Source organism: Suncus etruscus, chromosome 18 (assembly GCF_024139225.1).
Source record: "Suncus etruscus isolate mSunEtr1 chromosome 18, mSunEtr1.pri.cur, whole genome shotgun sequence".
NCBI classification, from domain to species: Eukaryota; Metazoa; Chordata; class Mammalia; order Eulipotyphla; family Soricidae; genus Suncus; species Suncus etruscus.
In genome coordinates, this window is record NC_064865.1 from 3,005,285 (window position 1) to 3,029,932 (window position 24,648).

At 46.2% G+C, this 24,648-nt stretch overlaps 2 protein-coding genes across 2 annotated transcripts in view; both read right to left on the reverse strand.

The window, feature by feature from the left end:
• Positions 1-24,195, reverse strand: part of XPO5 (exportin 5) — a 55,529-nt gene extending 31,334 nt beyond the window's left edge. The window contains exons 1-11 of the mRNA XM_049765478.1: positions 24,028-24,195; positions 19,868-19,989; positions 18,786-18,858; positions 14,316-14,453; positions 13,989-14,171; positions 12,943-12,969; positions 10,519-10,704; positions 9,700-9,776; positions 5,823-5,922; positions 2,662-2,745; positions 125-250 (exon numbers count right to left, since the gene is read on the reverse strand). Of these exons, the coding sequence (XP_049621435.1) occupies positions 125-250; positions 2,662-2,745; positions 5,823-5,922; positions 9,700-9,776; positions 10,519-10,704; positions 12,943-12,969; positions 13,989-14,171; positions 14,316-14,453; positions 18,786-18,858; positions 19,868-19,989; positions 24,028-24,132 (1,221 nt within the window). The 5' untranslated portion in view covers positions 24,133-24,195. The remainder of the gene's footprint in view (positions 1-124; positions 251-2,661; positions 2,746-5,822; positions 5,923-9,699; positions 9,777-10,518; positions 10,705-12,942; positions 12,970-13,988; positions 14,172-14,315; positions 14,454-18,785; positions 18,859-19,867; positions 19,990-24,027) is intronic.
• Positions 1-24,648, reverse strand: part of MRPS18A (mitochondrial ribosomal protein S18A) — a 145,218-nt gene that overhangs the window by 20,272 nt on the left and 100,298 nt on the right. The window lies entirely within an intron of this gene.

The window sequence follows — 24,648 nt, forward strand, 5'->3', positions numbered from 1 at the left end:
AGCCAGAAGAAACCCCTGAATGCCTCTGGGTGTGGCCCCAAAACAAACAAACAAAAACAAAACAAAAATCCAGGACTGGTGCATCTTATTCCAGACACTGTAGATTCAAATTTCCATAACATACCCTAACCAAGTTCGTCATAGAAACACGAAGAAACTTTGGAATCATGGCTAACAGCACAGGATCACGGGACAGAACTTCATGGCGGAAGAGGGCCCCCCAAGTCATCAGTGTGGAACTGCGTAGAAACTGGAAGAAAATAAAGAAACCCCACAGTGTAAGGATTTAACTGTACATAACCATGATGACTGACAATTACCAACTAACAATTACTATGTTAATAATATTTCCATAAGGGGTCAGAGAAATAGCACAGCGGTTTGGGTGTTTGCCTTGCTCAAAGCTGACCTGGGTTCGATCCCTGGCATCCCATATGGTCCCTGAACCTGCCAGAAATGATGTCCGAGTGCAAAGCCAGAAGTAACCACTGAACACCGACGGGTGTGGCCCAAAAACAAAACTAAAAATTATTAAAAATTTTTTAAGAATGTAGCCAGATGGGCCCGGAGAGATAGCACAGCGGCATTTGCCTTGCAAACGGCCGATCCAGGACCAAAGGTGGTTGGTTTGAATCCCGGTGTCCCATATGGTCCCCCGTGCCTGCCAGGAGCTTTTTCTGAGCAGACAGCCAGGAGTAACCCCTGAGCACTGCCGGGTGTGACCCAAAAACCAAAAAAAAAAAAAAAAAAAAAAAAAAAGAATGTAGCCAGAAAGATAGCACAGCAGTAGGGCATTTGTCTTGCATGCAGCTGATTTAGGATTGACAGTTGTTCGAACCCCGGTATCCCATATGGTTCCTGGAGCCTACCAGGGGTGTTTTCCGAGTGTAGGGCCAGGATTAACCCAAGTGTCGCCAAGGTATGACCCAAAAACAAAAACAAAAAAACCCAAAAAAACAAAACAAAACAAAAAAAAAAACCACCCCAAACAACAACAACAACAACAAAACCCCAACCCTCTAATACTTGGCTACTATTGGCACCTTGGAATCTTCAGAACATACTGTTATAGTGCACCAGTTAAGGTGCAGAAACGACCCAACTGTATTCAGATCCAGTTATGCAATTCCTGTAATGTACACTTTCTGTATGTGAGAAAGTATATAAAACCTTCAGGGTAGGGGTCAGTGCAATAATACAGCAACCCGGATTCAATCTCTGGCATCCCATATGGTCTCCAGAGCCTCCTGCCAGGAGTGATTTCTGAGCACAGAACCAGGAGTAACCCCTGAATGCTGCCAGAGATGGCCCCCAAACCAAAAAATAAAAGAAACAAAAAGCCTTTGGGTAACACTACTAGAAAATCTTGAATTGAATAGATAGTATAGCAGGCATGGTGCTTGCTAGCATGCGGCTGACCAGATTTGATTCTCAGAATACCAATATGGTCTCCTGAGCCCATCAGGAGTGATCCCTGATCACAGAGCCAGGAGTATGTCCTGAGCAGCACCGGTATGGCCCAAAAACAAAAGAGAACCTTGAATCAAAGAAAATTAATTTTACAACATAATCAAACCTTTATATTTAAGTGAGGTCAAGGATACTATAGAACATTACCAAAAATATCCTTTAGTAGTAAATCACTTAAAACATATTTCACGGGCCCGGAGAGATAGCACAGCGGTGTTTGCCTTGCAAGCAGCCGATCCAGGACCAAAGGTGGTTGGTTCGAATCCCGGTATCCCATATGGTCCCCCGTGCCTGCCAGGAGCTATTTCTGAGCCGACAGCCAGGAGTAACCCCTGAGCATCGCCGGGTGTGGCCCAAAAACAAAAAACAAAACAAAACAAAACAAAAAACATATTTCACATTTTGGGTCGAAGAGGTGGTGCTAAAGGTCAGGTGTCCTGTCTTGCGAGCGCCTAGAAAAAACCACGGTTCAATCTCGCCTCTCATATGGTGCCCCAAAGCTAGGAGTGATTTTTGAGCACATAGCCAGGAGTAACCCAAGTGTGAAATGGGTATACCCCCTCCAACTCTCAAAAAAATCAATAAACATATTTCACAGTTTATTTCTCGCTTGCTCTTTTTTTCTCCCCCTCACTATATCCAAAGATGCTCAGGAGTTACTCCTGACTCTGCACTCAGGAATCACTACTGATAGATTCTGGTGATCATATCAGGTGCCATGGATCAAACCTGGGTTGGCCATATGAAAGGCAAATGCCCCTACCTGCTGTTACTATCTCTTCGGCCCCCAAGAATACATTTCATTTCTGACTGAGCATTAACAGAATAGTATCTGAGGGAAAAAGCAGACAACCTGGACAGAACCATGCTCAACTCAAAAAGAAGAGGAGATGGCTCAGAGGGTTAGGCCCCATTCTATATGCAGGAGCTTCAGGTTTGATCCCCAGTACTATACGGTCCTCTAAACACTGAGCAGGAAGTAACCCGAAAAAAACAACCATGACGTGTTCCCCCAAAACAAAATAAAACACCATAAAAGGACAGAAGACTCACCGATTTTCTTAAAAAAAGGAAACAAATTATTCCCCAATGACTTACAAGTCACATTTTACACATGCATTGCTAATACCTAGGGCTGCAGTACTTAATAGTGTATTCAATTAATCCTTAAGTTAGATACATTGAGTTTACCTGACTTGGATGGGTTGTGAAAGCAAGAAAAGAGTCCAGATATTTTCCAAAGTTAGCTGGTACTTGTACATCAGAATCCCCACCCTGCAGGACAAAAGACAACTCATTAATGATTCTGGTGGGATGGGGTGCGGAGGGGTCTAAGAGCAACAACAAGGAAATGTGAACCCTCAACAGTGGCAGTTTTGAAGGAGCAAGGGGCCTAAGACACTTTTAAAAACTAAAATGGCAGGGTCTGAGCAATAATAGGATAGCAGGAGAGGGGTCAGAGAGATAGCACAATGGAAGGGCATTTGCCTTGCACACGGCAGATTCAGGACGGACAGGTTCAAATCCTGGCATTCCATATGGTACCCGAGCTTGCCAGGAGCTATTTCTGTGCGCAGAGCGAGGAGTAACCCCTGATCGACACCCGGTGTGACCCAAAAACCAAATCAAACCAGCCAAACAACAAAAAAAGGACAGCAGGAAAGGAATCAAACTCAGGTCAGCCAAATACAAGGCAAAAGCCCTAGGCACTGTACAATCATTCTGGCCTCTATGATGGCAGCTTTGAAAGAACTTTGTATTTCCCGGTGGTCAAGGAAAGCATCACTCCAAGAGTCTACAAAACAGGAGAAGTGCTTTACCTCCCAGCTAGAACTCTTTTTATTTTGGGGGTGGGGGGGTGGGGGCACACCCTTTTGACGTTCAGGAGTTACTCCTGGCTATGCGCTCAGAAATCGCCCCTGGCTTGGGGGGACCATATGGGACGCCAGGGGATCAAACCGAGGTCCGTCCTATGCTAGCGCTTGCAAGGCAGACACCTTACCTCTAGCGCCACCTTCCCGGCCCCTAGAACTCACTTCTATGATACAACAATAAAATGCAGGAGAGCATTTATTCTAGAAATAATACCGTGAACGCATTGGATGTTTACAGTCACAGTCTATTTCAGGCCTGTGACCCAACATAACTGTTCTGAGGCACTCACCCATCTTACATCTGCTGATTCGGTCTCATGAACCATTCAAGTGAATATAGTGAACTAATCAACTATATTTTTTACATAGAAATAAGGGGCCGGAGATATAGCACAGTTGTAGGGCGTTTGCCTTGCACACGGCAGATTCAGGAGGGACAGTGGTTTGAATCCTGTCATCCCATCATCCCAGATGGTCACCCGAGCCTGCCAGGAGTAACATCTGAGTGCCGGTGACACTGAGTGTCTCTTTTTGTGATCCAAAAACAGACAGACAAACGAAAGAAGAAGAAAAATTAATAAACCCTCACAGGCCAGAGTGATAGCATAGCAGATAGGGAGTTTGCCTGGCATGAGGCCAACCCAGGTTTGCCTTATATGGTGAATGGTTCAACTATAAAATATAGTTGAACGGTCACCTCGTCTCCACAAGGTAGAACAGCAAATGCCAATGTTCGCAAATTCCAATGCTCACACTTTCAACTTACAAGTCTGAGTGCTAAATATTTCCCTAGAGACAGTTATTTCCAGGCAAACACATTAAATTTTTCTTTTATGATCCAATATTTCTGCAAACTTGGAACAAAGGGCTCTTTACTCAGTGTTTTATGACCTAACGGAACTTAAAAGGGTAACATTCGGCATAGATGTCTTATGACTAACAAGATTTACAAAAACAGCAGTGTCAACATTTTGAAATATAAAAAATAAATATTTGGGGCCAACTTCTAGTTTGATTCCTGGTACCACAGGGTACCCTGAAAACTGCCAGTCAGTGGCCTCTGAACATAGAGAACCATAAATAGACCTAAATTTCATTCAGTGTGGTTCAAACTCCAACCAATGGAAGAAAAACATTCTAGATATTGGAAAAATGGCCGACTCGTAAAGTAGTGGCTGAGAGGCCAGAGCAGTGGTCCTCAAACTATGGCCCGCGGGCCACATATTGTATTTGTATCTGTTTTGTTTCTTCATTGCAAAATAAGATATATGCAGTGTGCATAAGAATTCGTTCATGGGGCCGGGCGGTGGCGCTAAAGGTAAGGTGCCTGCCTTGCCTGCGCTATCCTTGGACGGACCGCGGTTCGATCCCCCGGCGTCCCATATGGTCCCCCAAGCCAGGAGCAACTTCTGAGCGCATAGCCAGGAGTAACCCCTGAGCTTTACCGGGTGTGGCCCAAAAACCAAAAAAAAAAAAAAAAAAAAAAAGAATTCATTCATAAGTTTTGTTTTTACTATAGTCAGATCCTCCAGTGGTCTGAGGGACAGTGAACTGGCCCCTTGTTGAAAAATTTTGAGGACCCCTGGGCCAGAGCAATAGCACACAGGGAACTTGCTTTATACATGCCCAACTCAGGTTTAATCCCCAGCATGACATATGGGCCTCAAAGCCCACCACCAGGAATAAAACCTGAGTGGAGAGGCAGGATTAAGTCCTGAACACCACTGGGTGTGGCCCCCAAAACCCAAAACAAAAAAGCAGTGGTTGATTTACAAGTATAGGAAGGTTGAAAAACACTGGTTACCCTCCTTGTTTAAACCACCAGTCTGTCTCATACATAGGACAGACACACAAAGGCTGCAAGAAGAATGTCGTTTTCTTGGTCATATCCAATTAAAAAATTCAATCTAGGGGCTGGGAAGGTGGCGCTAGAGGTAAGGTGTCTGCCTTACAAGCGCTAGCCAAGGAAGGACCGTGGTTCAATCCCCCGGCGTCCCATATGGTCCCTCCAAGCTAGGGGCGATTTCTGAGCACATAGCCAGGAGTAACTCCTGAGCGTCAAACGGTGTGGCTCAAAAACAAAAACAAAACAAAAAAACAAAAAACAACAACAAAATAACAAAAAACCAAAAAATTCAATCTAGAGCAGGGGTCTCAAACTCGTGGCCCTCGGGCCCTCCGTACAACATTTTGTGGCCCTGCCCTAGAGGAATATTTGTTTTGTTTTGTTTTAGTTGTTTGGGTCACAGCCCTCAATGTTCAAGGCTTACTACTGACTTTGCACTCAAGGATCACCCCGACTTTGCCTCCTGCGGACCCCAGGTAAATTGAGTTTGAGACCCCTGATCTAGAGTGTCATAGGAAGTAATTTGCAGCACAAGACCCCACCAGGGCAAAATCAATGACTCCTGGCATCTTTATTACATATATATTTCTAAATGTCTCAAATGGTATGGGAACTCTGAAGCGAGTGCTCACCAGCAATGCACAGAGCTGACTGCCCAGAGCACACAACACCTGACAAAGTCTCTTCAGGAAGACGTAGTGTTTTTCGACCAGGCCTCCCCCATCAGCAATCCTGAAAAAGGAGAAAACAATGAGATTAGCTGCTCATCGAACCAAAGGGACAACCTTCAAGCGGCGCTGGATGGGATTTGTGCTTGAACAGTAGAAGATGGATTACTCGTTTCCTAAGTGACCCCTAGAGAGTATTGGAGCTTCAATATGTATAAGCACAGCTTAAGAGGGAGCCCCCGACAAGCCCGTGTCATCACAGTAAGCACATGTGTAGCTCTGGTGTACAGCAAAGTCATGTCTGTGATTGGAACAAGGGAGTAGAAAGAGGAATATAAAAACATCCTGGGCTAGGGGTAGAGCTCAAGGCGCTGATAGGCTTGCTTTACAAGTAGGAGACCCAGGTGCTCCCTGGCACCAAATAATAAAGCCCAACCCCTAAAACATGTACAATCAGGGGCCGGAGAGACAGCACGGCGGTAGGATGTTTGTCTTGCACGAGACCGACCCAGGACGAACTTGGTTCAATTTCCGGCATCCCATATGGTTCCCTGAACCTGCCAGGAGTAATTTCTGAGCGCAGAGCCAGGAGTAACCCCTGACCGATGCCGGGTGTGGACCAAAAACAAAAACCAAAGTCATTTAAAACACCAAAAGATTAATGAAAAGTAGAGAATTCAAAGGACACTCTTGTTTGGGAACTTTAGCATTTGGGAATAACAAAATAAGCTCTTGAGTAGAACTATGAAGGAATGAATACACCACATGTACAGATGGCTGCACAACAAGGAAGGTGTTAACACTGGAGTTGTTTTGTACATGGTGGACCCCAATTCAATCTCTGGCACCACATATGGTCCCCTGAGCCTAAGTAAGCCCTAAGCAGTAATGGATGTGGCTAAATAACAAAAAAAATAACAAAACCTGCACAAAATACAGTACTTGATTCCCAAGGATAATTTAAAGAATACAGCCAGGAGGGGCTGGAATAATAGCACAGCGGGTAGAGATTGCCCGAGCCAGCATCGCATATGGTCCCCCAAGCCTGGCAGGAATAGAGCCAGGAGTAACCCCTGAGCACAACCAGGTATGCACATTCCCACCCCGACTTCCCCCCAAAAAAAAGAAAAAGAAAAAAGAAATATTGCCAGGAGCTTAAGACACTATACCACTGTGAAAAAAATTTACTACTCAAGAGAATGAACGGAGGGCTGGGGACGTAACTTAAAGAGCTAGAGTTCATGCTAGGTATGTAAGAGGCCCCAAGATTGGTGGTTCCTGATACTGCATGGCATCCAAGTCACAAGGTAAAGCCCTGGTGACAGTGTCACCAGCTCCAAGTACCAAAACTGTTAGAACACACATGGCCAAGAGTAGCAGAGGAGAGCCCCTCCCCTAAGAGAAAAAAGAAAATGAGAAAAGACAAGTCCTAGACTACATGAAAGTCTTTGCAAAGACATAACAAAGAACTATTACCCAAACCACCAGGAAACTCTGAAATTTCAATAAGAAAACCTGAGTAGGGGCCAGAGAAATAATACAGAGTGGTGAAGGCAAGTGCTCTGCATTTAGTCAACACGAGCTTAAACTGCTAGTACTAGATATGACTTCTAAAGATCAACAGGATTGACCCCTGAGCACAGAGCCAGAAACAGCCATTCAAGCACTATTGGGTGTGTCTTCCAAATGAAAAAAACCTGTTTTTTATAATGAGCTTTTATAGTATATCTGAAGAGATACCTTACAACAGAAGATATACAGATAACAAACATGTGAAAGGATGCTCCAATATCATTTGTCACCAGAAAAATGAGAATAAAAGAGAACCCCCTCTGAAAAAAACACAACCCAAGCCAAGAATGAGATTCTTTTACAAACCAGGGCAAATACTGAGAACCCTTTTTTTTCTGGAAAGGGGCAAGTGGGCCAAAGAAGTTGGGAAACTGTATTAGGTACTTTTGTCAGGCTGAAAGAATACAAAGCACGTGTCTTACACATACCTAACCAGTGCTCAATCTCCAGCACCACATATGATGTTGCTGAGCCGTGCCAGGAGTGACCCTTGAGCAAAGAGCCAAGAGTAAGTAAGCCCTTAGCACCTCTGTGTGTCCTCCGTCCCTCCCAACAAACCAACTAATCCACTCCAATTAGAAAGATGAAATATGGTCCCGGAGAGATAGCACAGCGGCATTTGTCTTGCAAGCAGACGATCCAGGACCTAAGGTGGTTGGTTCGAATCCCGGTGTCCCATATGGTCCCCCGTGACTGCCAGGAGCTATTTCTGAGCAGACAGTCAGGAGTAACCCCTGAGCACCGCCAGGTGTGGCCCAAAAAAACAAAAAAAACAAAAAAAACAAAAAAAAAAAGAAAGATGAAATATACAGAGAGCTGACAACAAAAATATGGTCAAGAATGGAGAGCAACAGGAACTTTTACTCAGTGCTAAGGGCAAGGACAGAACTATATAGTCACTTTGGAAGACAGTTTGAGTTTCTAACAAAATCAAACTCACCTTTACCTTGATCAACTGCACTCCTGTGTTTACCCAAAAGTGAAAATTTGTGCTCACTAATAAAACTGACATGGATTTTTAGAGCAGCTTTACTCATAGTCCCGAAAATTGGGAAGCAACATCAATTGCTAGGTAAATGGAGGAGCAAACTTGGGAACATTCAAACAATAAAATTTTATTTTGGAGGGGCTGGAGAGATAGCATGGAGGTAAGGTCTGCCTTGCATGCAGAAGGTTGACGGTTCGAATTCCGGAATCCCATATGGTCCCCCAAGCCTGCCGGGAGCGATTTCTGAGTGCTGAACCAGTAGTAAATAACCCCTGAGCGCGCGCTGCTGGGTATGACCCAAAAACAAACAAAATTTTTTGTTTTGATATGGGTAGGGCTTTTTGAATTTCAAGCGGCTGGCCTGGGTTTGATCCCTGGCATGCCACCTGGTCCCCCAAGCCTGCCAGGAGTGACTTCTGAGCACAGAGCCACGAGTAGCCCTTGAATGCTGCCAGGTGTGGCCCACCCCCTCCCTCCGTCCCAAAAAAGAGAAATTTTATTCAGCATTCTTGCCCTGACTGTGGCAAATCTCTGGCATCCCATATTATTCCCAGAGACCACCAGGAGTAATTTCTGAGTGCAGTCAAGAGTAAGCTCTGAGCACCACCAGGTATGAAACCCCCAACCTGAATCCCCCAGGCACACCACGAAGAAAAACAAACAAATAAATCCATATCACTGTGACCATTCAGACAGGAACTTCAAATACAGACAAACAAAACATCTGGGCAAAGGATTAGCACATGTCTAATCCCCACACAACTAGGCCCGAGCAGCACAGCTCTGTGGGGCCCAAGCATAAGGCCTGTACTGCCAGGTCAAGTATCTTCATGTGTAGCCCCCAAGATCCCATGATGCCAGGGAGACAAATCTTCTTTTGGTTTGTGGGCCACACCCAGTGATGCTCAGAAATCGCTGGCTTGGAGGACCATATGGGATGCCGGGAATCGAACCAGGTCTGTCCTGCATCAGACACGTGCAAGGCAAACACCCTACTGCTGTGCTATTGCTTCAGCCCCATGAGAAGACATTTTTTTTTTTTTTGGTTTTTTGGGCCACACCCGTTTGACGCTCAGGGGTTACTCCTGGCTATGTGCTCAGAAATCGCCCCTGGCTTGGGGGGACCATATGGGACGCCGGGGGATCGAACCGCGGTCCGTTCCTTGGCTAGCGCTTGTAAGGCAGACACCTTACCTCTAGCGCCACCTTCCCGGCCCCAGAGAAGACATACATTTTAAAGGCAAAAATATCAAACATGTACCAATAAAAGTAGATACTCACTGTGCAGCAGAAATTATGTAATTCATGGCAACATCTCCAAATAAGACCATCAAAGGTTTCCGGTCTTCCAACCTGCCCTAGATACAATTTACAGGGTGACAGAAGTAACATGAACCATATTACTGAAACTTGCAAGAACCAATATATTCTCTACCTATATAAGCAACACACTCATGCGTAACGTTTGACTGTGTGCAGCTGAATACCAGAGAAAGCCTACCTTGTTAAATACAAGCTCTTTAGTGGGCCACTCCTGGAGGTGCTGGGTGCTACTACCAGCAAAGTAAGTACTCGAGGGACTAGGCATTGCTAGGGAGGAACCAGGGACTCTTGCACACAAAGCAAGCTTAAACCCTGCATTCCAGTCTTTTTAACTTTCTGCCTGGTCTCCAAACCACTTCTTTAAAACTATACATAACATCCTATATGGTCCTCCCCCCAACCCCGTGCCTACCAGGAGTGAGTCCAGAGCGCAGGGCCAGGAGTAATCCCTGAGCGCCACCGGGTGTGACCCAAAAACAAAGCAATAACAACAACAACAACAACAACAAACCAATACCTTTATCCTGGTCCCATGAAAACCCAACCTTAACCAAAACAGAACAAAAAAAAAAAAAAAAAATCAAATAGCCTGACAAGTATTTATCTTCTGAACGGGTACATAACTTGTCTAACAGGTAATAGCTAATAAGCTGACGTGAAAGAAAACTAAATCTTTCCATCTTTCTGCTATAACATACAACTAAATGGACATACACTCTCACACTCATAACATTCTTTCTCCCCCGAGGATAAAAATCCATCTGAAGTGTGACTTACTTTTCTGCTGACTGCAATGAGAAGACACTCAGCTGCTCCCAACTGCAGTTCCTCTTCATTCAAAAGTTGGCACAGCATCTCCAAGAGTTTACAGTTTTCTGCAGTGATGTGAATCATGGACACCCAGTCAATGTAGCCAGCTAGAGTATTCAGAGCTGCGGTTGCTACTCGACAGTTTGCCTGCACCTATATGAAAAGCACACCTCTTTTGACAAGAGACAAAAATACTGTGACTATACCTGAGCCCCCTTTATTCTACAATCATATTCATATTCTGAGTTTGGGGCCATAAGTAGTGGTACTCAGGCTTTTTGCTTAGGAGTGACCTCCTAGACGTACTCAGGGAACTTTTTTTGAACCAGGATGAGGATGTAAGGCAAGCACCTTAATCCCTATACTAATCCTCTGACCACTTACATTTTTGAGAAACAACTGTAGGAGGTGCTCAGAGTTTATTCCTGGCTCTGCACTCCGAAATTACTCCTGGAAGACTCAGGGAACCATATAGGTAGCAGGGATAGAACCCTGGTCTTCATGCATGACAAGAGCCCCTATTATTATTATTGCTCTGGTCCTTCTACTTTCTATTTTTCAATTAAAAAAAAGTGTGTGTGGGGACGGAAAGATAGCCTGGAGGTAAAGCGTCTGCCTTCCATGCAGGACAGTGGTTTGAATCCCGGCATCCCATAGGGTCCCCCGAGCCTGCCAGGAGTGATTTCTGAGCGTAGAGCCAAGAGTAACCCCTGAGTGCTGCTGGGTGTGACCCAAAAACAAACAAAAAAAGTATGTGTGGGGCCGGAGAGATATCATGGAGGTAAGGTGTTTGCCTCTCATGCAGAAGGACGGCGGTTCGAATCCAGGCATCCCATCCCGTGCCTGCCAGAGGCGATTTCTGAGCACATAGCCAGGAGTAACCCCTAAGTGTCAAACTGGTATGGCCCCCTCCCCCTCCCCCACAAAAAAAGAGACAGAGATTGGAGATACAGTACAGTGGGTAAGTCACTTGTGTGGCTGACTTGGGTTTGATCCCTAGCACCCCATGTGGCCTCCAAGCTCTGCCAGAGTGATCCATGAGCACAGGGCCAGAAGTAAGCCCTGAGAACAACAGGTAGGTCTCAAAAAAAAAATTAAAGGGGCTGGAGAGATAGCATGGAGGTAAGGCGTTTGCCTTTCATGCAAGAGGTCATTGGTTCGAATCCCAGCGTCCCATATGGTCCCCCGTGCCTGCCAGGAGCAATTTCTGAGCATGAAGCCAGGAGTAACCCCTGAGCACTGCAGGGTGTGACCCAAAAACCAAAAAAAAATAAATAAATAAAAATAAAAAAATAAAAATTAAGTACTGCATATCATAATATTTTTAAGAGAGAGAGAACATATTGTCATAGGTTAAGAGACAGCTTAGCAGGCAGAGCACAATCTTTGTAGAAATGAGGCCTGTTTCGATTTCTTTTGTTTGTTTGTTTTTGGGGTCATACCCGGCGGTGCTCAGGGGTTACTCCTGGCTGTCTGCTCAGAAATAGCTCCTTGCAGGTACGGGGGACCATATGGGACACCAGGATTGGAACCAACCACCTTAGGTCCTGGAGCGGCTGCTTGCGAGGCAAACACCGCTGTGCTATCTCTCCGGGCCCGTTTCGATTTCTGACACCACATGGTCCCTTGAGCACCACTGGGTGTAGATCAAAACCTCCAAACAAGAGATATCATATTGGCATGTTTGGTCATTCTGTCTCCTTGAAGAAGACTCAAGTAGAATTTTCACTCCATTCAGTCATCACTCAACGATAAAATAGTCACTCTCCACTGGGTATCCCTGTGCCTCCAAGTGTTTAGTATTGGGGTCACTCAAATGTGCTCAGGCTTACTCCTGGCTTTGCTCAGGGATCACTGAAGGCAGCCAATGGAGGATATATGTGGTGCTGGGGTTTGAACGCAGGTCCACTTCAAACAAGGCAAGTGCCTTACTTATTCTATCGTCTTTCTCCCAGTCACTATACCTGATAGTCTTAGATTTTGGGCCATACCCAGAGACTTTCAGGGGCTACTCCTGGCTTATATTTAGAAATCGATCCTGGCAGCCTCAGGATGCCAGGGATCAGACTTGGGTCCGTCCTGGGTCATATGCATGCAAGGCAAATGCCCTAACGTTGTGCCATTGCTCCGGGCCCCTGTTCTTGAAAGTCTTTTTTTTTTTTTTCTTTTGGTTTTTGGGCCACATTCAATGACAGTGGTTACTCCTGGCTCTGCACTCAGAAATAGCTCCTGGCTGGCTTGGGGGACCATATGGGATACAAAAATTCGAACCATTGTTTGTCCTGGGTCAGCTGTGTGCAAGGCAAATGCCCTACCGCTGTTTTAGCTCTCTGGTCCCTGTTCTTGAAAGTCTTAAAGAAGTCTCCTCCTAACTCCATAAAGATTTCTTACCTTTGACTCCTGAGAATTTTCTGTTTTCTGAAAGGAGAAAAATAAAAGTATAAGAATCCAATGTTTTCATGAGCAAAACAAGTAATTATTTTCCATCCCACAAGATCTTAAATAATGAATTTTAAGTATAGAGTCAATTTTTATTATTAGAATTAAACATAACTTTATTAAGAATATATAGGTGGGCCTGGAGAGATAGCACAGCGGCGTTTGCCTTGCAAGCAGCCGACCCAGGACCAAAGGTGGTTGGTTCGAATCCCGGTGTCCCATATGGTCCCCCGTGCCTGCCAGGAGCTATTTCTGAGCAGACAGCCAGGAGTTACCCCTGAGCACCGCTGGGTGTAGCCCAAATACCAAAAAAAAAAAAAAAAAAAAAAAAAAAAAAAGAACTTACCTTTTATTCTTTTTGTTTTTGGGCCACACCCAGCAGTCCAAATTTACCTTTATTCTTTTTTTTGGGGTAGGGAGCATACACCCGGTGACGTTCAGGGATTACTCCTGCCTCTGTGCTCAGAATTCACTCCTGGCTTGGGGGACCATATGGGACATAGGGGATTGAACCCAACTCCGTCCTGGGTCAGCTGCATGCAAGGCAAATGCCCTACCACTGCGCCATAGCTCTGGCCTCTTATCTTTATTCTTAAACTACTTTAGAAAAATTTTTTTTGTTTTTGTTTTTTTGGGTCACACCCGACGGTGCTCAGGGGTTACTCCTGGCTGTCTGCTCAGAAATAGCTCCTGGCAGGCACGGGGGACCCCTATGGGACACAGGGATTCGACCCAACCACCTTTGGTCCTGTATCGGCTGCTTGCAAGGCAAACACTGCTGTGCTATCTCTCCGGGCCCCTTTAGAAAATATTTTTATGAAATTACTTTGTTCTAGTAAACAAAAAATTGACGGAACTGAGTTTCCTATAAAATGATACTTACATCTTTTGCTGAATTGGAAATCCTAGTTTCTTGTTAATGGTTAATGATTTAAAATACAAAATCACAGAAATTTCTACTAACAAAATTTTTACTTTTGAGATATGTTATCCCTTACCATTTGCCGGTAACTGTTGACATTTTCTTGGAGTGTGTTAAGTAGGAAACTAAAGACCTTTTCCATGTTCTGTGTTAATGTTTGCTGGATATCCCTTCTTCTTTGAGGTGGTAATGTCTGAAAGGTCACTACATCCTCTGCCAGTCGCAAAAGAATAAACATCACTAATTCTGTCTGTGTTTCCTATACCAACAGAAAGAAACAAGCGACATTAGAACTATTTTCATTATAGGCAAACCCAAAGATTTTTCTTGTTAATAAAAACAAGACAACAACAAAGAACACCCCCTAAAGCTGAAAGCAAACAGACACAGCCATATTTTATACCCCTTGTTTGGAAAGAGTGTCCAATTCTGCGAGCATGTCTGGCCAGTGCTGGGGCCACTCCCGTTTGATCATTTCTACTACAATTCGAGACAGAACATCTTTAATATGATTCTCCTCTTCCATAATGCTCAGTGTTCCCTGAAAAAAGAAGCAGAATCAAATATTAAGTCATCTGGCTAAACCAAATTTGGGCTGGAGGGGGGTGGGCGTGGGTGGGTGGCAGGGAGTCAGGGAAGGATCATAAAAGCATAAACATTTCAAAAAACCGCAGCCTCCTTTGAAACAGAATAAACCTGTTCTTCATGTCTGAGTCACTTGTCCGGCATTGTCATTATTACCCATCTGAAGCCCTAGTAAAGGTTGCATCGGCTAATGAAACGGCTGTCAGAGCAAGGAAGACAGCATTGCTATTTACCTAATCAGGATTCTGTTTCATTTAAGTGGGCTGGGTGGGAAATAAAGAAAAAACAAAGTAGAGAAGCCAGAATGGTAGTACACTGTGGAGGGCGCTTGCCTTGCACAAAGCAAACCCGAACTTGATCCCAGCATCCCGTATGGTCCCCAAAGCCCACAAGGAGTGATTCCTGACTACAGAGCAGAGGAGTAATCTTGAGCACAGCTGGGTCCTGAAGTATGGCTCCAAAACAAAACAAACAAAACTCACAAAATATACTCCAAAACAAACAAAAAAGGAGTATATTAAGAAGTTAATGGGAAAATGAGAGAACTTAGGGAGAGCAACTGAATATACTAATAGTTTTACTTTAGTAAAATCTACACTTAGTTCTTCCTTTTTTTTTTTTTTTAAAGCCAGTCAAATTGAGCAGTGGGTTTTTTTTTTTTTTTTTTTTGGGGGGGTAATTTTGGGCAACACCTGGTGGTGTTCATGGGTTACTACTGGCTCTGTGCTCAGAAACTGCTACTGGCAGGCTTGGGCGACCATATGGAATGCCAGGAATCAACAAACCCGGGCCAGTCATGTGCAAGGTAAAAGCCCTACCCACTATGCTTAGGTCCAGACCAGACTTGGTTCTTCTAAGTTTCATACAAGATTCATGTACTATGTAAAAAGAGAACATGGTTATCTTTGGTATCACCTGACAGGTTATTTTGGAAGTCTGGAAATACTATTGCCTAGTCATTAATTAACGAGGGAAGGCTCACTATTATCTCATATAACAGAAAAAAGGAGAGGAAGAAAATAAAAAAAAATTTTTTTTTTTTTTTTTGCTTTTTGGGGCATAGCCAGCAATGCTGTGAGCTTATTACTGGCTCTGTACTCTGTAATTACTCGTAGTGGTGCACAGAGGCCCATTTAAGATACGGGGTTAGAACTCAGCTAAATAGGGCTGAAGCTATAGCACAATAGCTAGGGTGGTTGCCTTGCATGCTGCAAACCCAGGTTCAGTCCCCTGAACTAAGCACTTGGTGTGGCCCAAAAAATCAAAAAAAAAAAAAAAAAAAAAGACCCCAGTTAGGTCTTGTACAAAGCAAGTTCCCTCCCTCCCTGCTATACTATTGCTCCAGGCCTAGAAAAAATTTATTAAAGGCACTAGAGCAGTCGGTAGGATGCTTGCCTTGTAAACAACTCACCCAGGTTAGATTCCTGGCATCTCGTATGGTCCTCTGAGCCAATCAAGAATTTGGGGGGGGGGGCTTTTATTTGGGGGGGCTTTGGTTTTGGTGGTGCTCAGGGGTTACTTCTGGCTCTGCACTCAGAAATTGCTCCTGGCAGGCTTGGGGGGCCATATGGGATGCCAGGGATGAACCAGGGTTCGTCCTCGGTCAGCTGCATGTAAGACAAAGGCCCTACTGCTGTGCCCCAGGAGATAATTCTTCAATGCAGAGCCAGGAGTAACCTGAACATAGCAGGGTGTGGCCTCCAAAACAAAAACAAACCCTGAAATAAATAATTCTGTGGATTTATAATTGCTGTAGGGGGGGAGGGAAAAAGCTTACTGGGTCAAAGCCAAGGTGTCTGGGGTTGTATTAGAGAAAGTGTGTGTAATGCTGGGCTCAAATCCAGGCACTTTCTTAATTTTAATTTTTTGGGGACATATACATCAGTGCTCAAGGCTTACTGGGAGACTACCTGTGGTGCTAAGAACTGAATCTGGGTCTGTTGCAGTATAAGGCAAGTGTTATTCGGTACTATCTCTTCAGCCCCTTTCTCAGGCCCTCTCATTCAAACCATGGCCCCAACTGTGCATATTTTTTCTTTTCTTTTTTTTCTTTCTTTTTTTCACAGGAAGGAAGGAAGGGAGGGAGGGAGGGAGAATGGAAAGGAGGGGAAGGAAGGGGAAGGACAGGAAGAAGGGGAAGGAAGGAAGTAAGAAAGGGAAAAGAAAGGAGAGGAAGGAGGGGAAGGAAGAAAGGAAGGGAAAGGGAGGAAGAGGAAGGAAGGGGAAGGATGGGAAAAAGGGGAAGGGAGGGAGGAAGTAAGAAAGGGAAAAGAAGGAAGGAGGGGAAGGAAGAAAGGGAAAGGGAGGAAGGAAGGGGAAAACAGAAAAGGGAAGGGAAAGGAAGGAAGAGGAAGGAAGAAAGGAGGGAGGGAGAAAAAGAATGAGAAAGTAAAGAACTGTGCATATTTTTTTTAAACTTACTTTATTGATGGATTGGTTTTTGGGCCACATCGGCGGCATGCTCAGAAATTGCTCCTGGAAGGCTTGGGGAACCAAATGGGATGCTGGGTCCCTCCCAAGCTGGCTGATGCAAGGCAAATGCCCTACTGCTGTGCTATCTCTCTGGCCCCAACTGTGCATATTTTTATTGCTAAAATTGTTACTCATTTGCTGAAAACATTTACTATTCTTTCCCGTCTTTATTTTTCTAATATATTTGGCTTTTTTTTGCTAAAATTATTACTCATTTGCTGAAAACATTTACTATTCTTTGCCCATCTTTACTTTTCTAATATATTTGGCTTTTTTTTGGGAGGCGAAGGGACGCACACATGATAGTGCTGAGGTCTTTTTTTTTTGGTTTTTGGGCCACACCCGGCATTGCTCAGGGGTTACTCCTGGCTGCCTGCTCAGAAACAGCTCCTGGCAGGCACAGGGGACCATATGGGACACCGGGATTCGAACCAACCACCTTTGGTCCTAGATCGGCTGCTTGCAAGGCAAACGCCGCTGTGCTATCTCTCCGGGCCCAGTGCTGAGGTCTTACTCTTGACTGTGTAGGAACCATTCATGGTGATGCTCAAAAAACCTTATGTGGCATCATATGGGGTTTATTGGGGGCCGAAGAGATAGCACGGAAGTAGGGCGTCTGCCTTGCACGTAGAAGGACGGTGGTTTGAATCCCGGCATCCCTGAGCCTGCCAGGAACAATTTCTGAGTGCAGAGCCAGGAGTAACCCATGAGCGCTGCCAGGTATGACCCAAAACCAAAAACAAAAAGGGAGGGGGGGGGTTTGCAGCAATCATCTTACTCTGAATCATCTCTAGGATACCCACCCACACAGACAGACACATATACACTTCTAGTATTTACATTTCAAAAGTGGAAATCAGGGATGGAGAGATGATCAATAGATCGAGCATAAGCAGAGTATGGTTTCATGCGAGAGGTCTGGGTTCAATTCCAGCATCACATGGTCTCCTGGGCATCAAACACCAGGAGCAACCCCAGAGCACTGAGTTGGGGGCAGCCCCTCAGCACTGCCAGGCTGGCACCCAAACAAACAACAGCAAAAAAAAAAAAAAAAAAAGTGGCTATCAGGCCAGGATGAAGCTCTGCACTAGAGTAAGTACATGTTTTGTTAAGTATGAGGTCCTGCTACCAAAAACCAATCAACCAATAAAAGCAGGAGCCGGAGCAATAGGATAACAAGTGACTTGCCGTGCATGCAGCTAACACCCCATATGGATCCTCATGCCCTGCCACGAGTGATCCTTGAGCACAGAGACTGTCAGGTGTGGCCCAAAATTCACAAAAATAAAATAAAAGCAAACATATGAGGGCTTAATCCTAATAAGAAAAATGATAAACTAATATTTTTCTTGGCAGTAAGACATATATAGAGAGAAAAGCATAAAAAGCACGCAAAAGCATTACATTATTTATACAAACACTATATAGAAGGGGTCAGAGATAGTATGTGGGTAAACTGTTTGCCTTGTACATGGATGGCTGCCTGGTATAAATCCTGGGTACCCCGTATGGTTCCCTGAGTCCTGCCAGGAGTTATCCCCAAGCACAGAGCCAGGAGCGAGTCCTGAACATAGCAGATTGTGGCTCAAGAACAAATCTCAAAAAAACCCTAAGTAGTGTAGTGTAGTGTACCCCACAAATAGTGCTTGAAGAAGCCACACATCTTTTTTGTTCATTTGTTTGTGTTTTTTGGGTCACACCAGCAGTGCTCAGGGGTTATTCCTGGCTTTATACTCTGAAATTGCTCCTGGCAGGCACGGGAGACCATGATCTTTTCAACAGTCTTAGAAACACGAGGCTATCAACCAGTTCTTACGTTTGCGATCAGCTCCATGACACTGTTCTTCAGATAGACCTTCTCCAATCGAGACATGTTGTTCCATCGAAACCTGGCCACCAAAATGAATCAAGTCAGCAGAGTCAATTAGAACTTCCTTCATTAAAGGCTAGTTGGATTCATTCCTGTGTCAAATTGTGTTGGTGATTTCATTAAGAAATTTCTTACCTTTTATATCCTGAGAAAAATGGACAAAATGTTTCTATTTAACTAATAATAAAAATTTTATTGGGAGTTTTTAATCGGCTATCAACAAGATTGGTGTTTAATCAGCTTTCCCCCCTTGAGTTTACAGACAGACCAAAAGCAAATATATGTCTGTGTCAATTGAAACATTCCTGAGAAAACAGTATCTTGATAATAACTTTCTGAACTGACTTTTAAGGTAACTGCAGAATTCCAAGAAAAATGAGGCTATACTTTACGGCGGATTTTTCTGACAGGCAGGAAGAAGAGACTAAAGTTAGAGAAGCACAGTCTTAGAAGGCCAGCCTCAAAATTGAAAAAAGTGTGCCACAATGCCTAATCCGATTTACTTAGCCTAACATTTGTCATATTCTAAACATTGAGGTCCACTAGCATATAAATTCAATAAATGCAGTATGAATGTTGGCAGCTATCAATAAATCTCAAAGGAATGCAAGCACCTAACACTTTACATGAAGAACTGAAGAGAAAGGTTAAATCTTCAGAGAGAACTCACTTGAAGTAGTGTTTCCCCCCTTGCTTTGTATTTAATTGGGTCACAATAATTACAAAGTTCTATGATTGAGTTTCAGAAATACATGTTTCAACTTGAATTCCTTTCCAAGTGTCAACTTCCTTCCACCACCCTCTCTAGTTTCCCTCACCTCCTTCGCCCAGCCTGCCTATCTCTATGACAGGCCTTACCTTTTAGGTGGTGTATAGTACCTGTTACTAATAGTGTATCATGTAGAAGGTTCTAATAACCCCTTTGGAATCACTCCTTTCTCCAAAGAAACTTTCTATTTATCAAAAGCATAGCTCAATGAGTTATAGAAGAAATAAGAGATCATAGTTAATAAGCAAAAGCTCCTTACTTAACAACATGTTCCAGAATTTGAAGGCCAAAGTGTCTGATGATGGCGGTCTGTGTTTTCTCTGCCAGTCTCAAACCACATGGGACACAGATAGGGCACTTTTCTTTAAACTCCTCACAAAACTGAAATTAAAAAAAGGGGGGGAGTTAAGGATTTCCCTTTAAGAGACAGAACAGGTTGGGAATAAAGCAACTTAATCTTTTTTGGTTTTGATTTTTTTTGGTCTTTGGGCCACACCCGTTTGACGCTCAGGGGTTACTCCTGGCTAAACGCTCAGAAATTGCCTTTGGCTTGGGGGGACCATATGTGATGTCAGGGGATTGAACCGAGGTCCTTCCTTGGCTAGCGCTTGCAAGGCAGACACCTCACCTCTAGCGCCACCTCACAGGCCCCTGGTTTTGTTTTTGTTTGTTTGTTTGTTTTAGGCCACACTCAGCAGAGCTCAGGGAGTTACTCCTGGCTCTGCACTCAGAAATCTCTCCTGCCAGGCTCGGGAGACCATATATATATGGAATGCTGGGGATGGAACCCTGGTGAGTCCCAGCTTGGACTCATGCAAGGCAAACACCCTACCACTGTGCTATCACTCCGGCTCCAAAAATAACTTAATATTAAGAAACTTCAACATAGGGCTGGACAGAGTACAGCAGATGGGGTAGGGCACTTATCTTGCAAGTAACTGACTCAGGTTCAGTTCAGCATATCACATGGTCCCCAGAAGCCCACTAGGAGTGATCCCCAAGGACAGAGCCAGGAGTACATCCTGAACATGCTGGGTAGGGCCCAGCATCCCATATGGTTCTTCAAGCCCAAAGGAGTAACCCCTGAGTGGGTTTGACCCAAAACAAACAAGCAAGCAAGCAAGAAAGAAAAAGAAGGAAGGAAGGAAGAGGAAAGAAACAAAGAAAAGAGGAAGGAAGGAAGGAAGGAAGGAAGGAAGGAAGGAAGGAAGGAAGGAAGGAAGGAAGGAAGGAAGGAAGGAGGGAGAGAAGGATGGAAGGAAGGAAGGAAGGAAGGAAGGAAGGAAGGAAGGAAGGAAGGAAGGAAGGAAGGAAGGAAGGAAGGAAGGGAGAGAGAAAAAGATAAAAAACTTCAACCTCTAGGGCCAAAAGGCTAACTCCCTGCACTCACATATCCCAGCCCCCAGCATCAAAGTACGGGGTTCAAAAGAACAACAAACTCCAACTTGAGATGCATTTTTAAAGTTGCAAAATCAAGAAATATATAAATAAGGATTAAATATACCATTCACTTTCAGAGCTCCAAAATGTCCCATGCTAGTATTTATATACATATATATCCGGGCCTAAGCGATAGCATAGAGGGTAGGGCATTTGCCTTGCAAGCAGCTGACCCTGGATGGACATGGGTTGGATATCGGTATCTCATATGGACCCCAATACCTGGCATCCCATATGGTGCCCTAACCTGCCAGAAGCAATCTTTGAGTGCAGAGCCAAGAGTAACCCTGTGGGTCTGAGTGAATAGCACTCAACCAACCTAGGACATATCTAGGTTCGATCCCTGGCATTCCATATGGTCCCCTGAGCCTACTAGGAGTAAATAGGAATTTACATATAAAAAAAGAGTAACCCCTGAGTGCTTCTGGGAGGCACTGCCCAATCCCCACCCCACCCCACCCCACCCCAATCTGACCTAGTAGTACACAAGAGTTTGGGATTTAAAGCATTTGCCCTGCAGGCTGCTGATTAATCCCCAGCACACTACGGTCTGGAACACCACCAGGAATGATCCATGAGCACAGAATCAGAAGCACTCCCAAGGCACCTGTGGCCCAAACCCCCTCCAACTTAAAAGAGAAAGTCTTAAAATTTCTTTAACCCCCGAGTACAGGTGATGATGCATGCAAGACCACAAACCACAACAAAAGTCTACTTTCTTCAGGTACCTATTTTTAAGACTTGATAACACAAAACAGAAATCAAAGTTTTTTTTAAATTTCAAACCTGTGGCATCAAATTTTCCTCCAAATGATGTTCCCTTTAATAAGCTACATCACTTAAATGCAAAGAGTGCATGGATTCCCCACCCCAACCAGTGTACTTTTTTTAAGCGCCTATTGTATAAGTCACCCCCACCCCATCTTGTCTTGGCACCTCCAAACTGCATCGGAGAGTCAGTAAGTACGAGGACCGGGACCTCTAGGAACCTAACACTTGACTTCCAGGAAACCAAAGTCGCCTGGTTAAAATAAAATGCAAAGTGGCCCAAGTTCCTCTGTGCGCGAACACTCTAAGAATAACCCCACACGCGAACCCGAGGAGGGGGGGGTATAGGAGAGGAAATCATTTCACTAACACGCAAGAAAAAGGATGAGAGAGAGGGGAGTAGTCAGAGGAGGCAAGTTAAGTTCAAGGGGCGCTTAAGTTCAAAGGGTTTGGGGGGGATCGTGTGGGATGAGGAGTGGGGGGCGGTCCTCATTAGGGGGAAGGAAGGAAAACCTTCAAGAATGGATTCAAGGGCCGGGAAGGTGGCGCTAGAGGTAAGGTGTCTGCCTTGTAAGCGCTAGCCAAGGATCAGGACCGCGGTTCGATCCCCCGGCGTCCCATATGGTCCCCCCCAAGCCAGGGGCGATTTCTGAGCGCATAGACAGGAGTAACCCCTGAGCATCACACGGGTGTGGCCCAAAAACCAAAAAAAAAAAAAAAAAAAAGAATGGATTCAAGTCCCAAAGGGCATCCCATAGGGTCCCTCTTGAGCCTAACTGCCAGAAGCTATTTCTGAACGCAGAGCCAGGAGGAACCCCTGAGAGCTGCCGGGCGGGACCCCAAAACAAAACAAAACAAAAACCACAAAACAAAACTATTAATTGGCAGGACTTTTGCCTTGCAACCTGCAGACCGGGATGGACTCAGGTTTGATCCCCGACATCCCATAGGATCCCCCCCCCCACCTTTAGCCTGCCAGGAGCGATCTCTGAGTGTAAGAGCCAGGGGTGTGTGACCCCAAAACCAAAAATAAATAAACAAGTAAAGAAATAAAAATAAAGACTATTAATTGGCAGGGGTTTGCCTTGCACCCTGCTGACCGGGATGGGCCTGCACCAGCAGCCAAGTTTGATCCCCGACATCCCATGGGGTCCCACCTTGAGCCTACCAGCCAGGAGCGATTTATGCACGTAGACCCAGGAGGAACCCCTGAGCGCTGCCGGGTGTGACCCCCAAAACCAAAAAAAATAAACAAAATACTCTTAATTGGCAGGGCTTTTGCCTTGCACCCTGCCAACCGGGATGGACCCAGGTTTTGATCCCCGACATACCATAGGGTCCCCCACCTTGAGCCTGCCAGGAGCAACTTCTTTGGGTGCAGAGCCAGGAATCACCCTGAGCGCCGCCGGGTGGGACCCCAAAACAAGCAAACAAAGACTATTCATTGGCAGGGCTTTTGTCTTGCAGCCAGATTTGATCCCCGACATCCCATAGGGTCTCCCCCGCTTGAGCCTGCCTGCCAGGAGCGACTTATGCACGTAGACCCAGGAGGGACACCTGAGCGCCGCTGGGTATGACCCCAAGACCCCCCCCCCCAAAAAAAAAAAACAAATAAACCAAAGTAAAGACTATCAATTGACAGGGCTTTTGCCTCGCACCCTGCTGCCAGGTTTGATCCCCGACATTGCAGAGTCTCCCCTCCTTGAGCCTGCCAGGAGCCATTTATGCACGCAGACCCAGGATGAACGCCTGGGCGCCGCTGGGTGTGACCCCAAACCCCAAAACAGACAAATAAACAAAAACAAAGACTATCAATTGACAGGGCTTTGGCCTTGCACCCTGCCGCCAGGTTTGATCCCCCCCGACGTCGCAGAGAGTCCCCCCTCCTTGAGCCTGCCAGGAGCGGTGTGGTGTCTGAGCGCAGGGCCAGGAGGTGTGACCCAAGACCGACACCAAACGCATAAAAGAGAATGGAACGGGAGCGATGGAAGCGGAGGGGCCCGCGGGCCAGGGATCGGGGAGCAAGTGAGCACAATTCGCGGAGGGGGCAGCGAAGGGGAGGCAGACGAGGCAGAGGGAGCGCGGGAACGGGCGGGGCGCGACCCGGACCCCGATCAGGGATGCGGAGCCAGCGCGCAGAGGCCGCGTGGCCGGCGGGCCGAGGCGCCCATCCTTGCGCCCGGGCGGGCTCCCCGTGCCCCGGCGGGCTACCTTGAGCGCCTCGAGGCGGTAGCGCTGCGTGGAGCCGGGGTCCATCATGACCGTCACGGCCTTCACCAGCTGCTCGCACAGCGCGCTCAGTTGGTCCGTCGCCATGGCGAGCCCCGCGCGCCGCCGCACGCCGCCCGCCCTCCCGAGGCCTCGGCGGGGCTCCAGGCGGCTGCCAAGCGGGCCCGGTCCCGGCCCCGGACGGACCCCGGCTCGGGCTCGGGCGCGGACTGGGGCGACGGGGTGGAGCGGCGGGAGGCGAAGCGAGGAAGCGAGCGAGGAGCGGGAGGCGCCGCCACCACCTGGGCCGGGAAGGAACCCGGCACTGCGCACGCGCCCAGCCGAGGGCCCGTAGTACGCATGCGCGCAGCGGCCGGTCCGTAGTGCGCACGCGCCGAGCGTAGGGCTAGCAGTGTAGCGCACACGCGCCCAGCGGAGGGACAGTACTGCGCACGCGCCCAGCGGCCGGTTCGTAGGGCGCACGCGCCCAGCGGTGGGGCAGTAATGCGCGCGCTCAGCGGCGGATTAGTACTGTAGTGCGCACGCGCCGAGCGGAGGGCCAGTAGCGTAGCGCACACGCACCCAGCGGCGGGACAGTACTGCGCACGCGCACAGCGGTTGGTC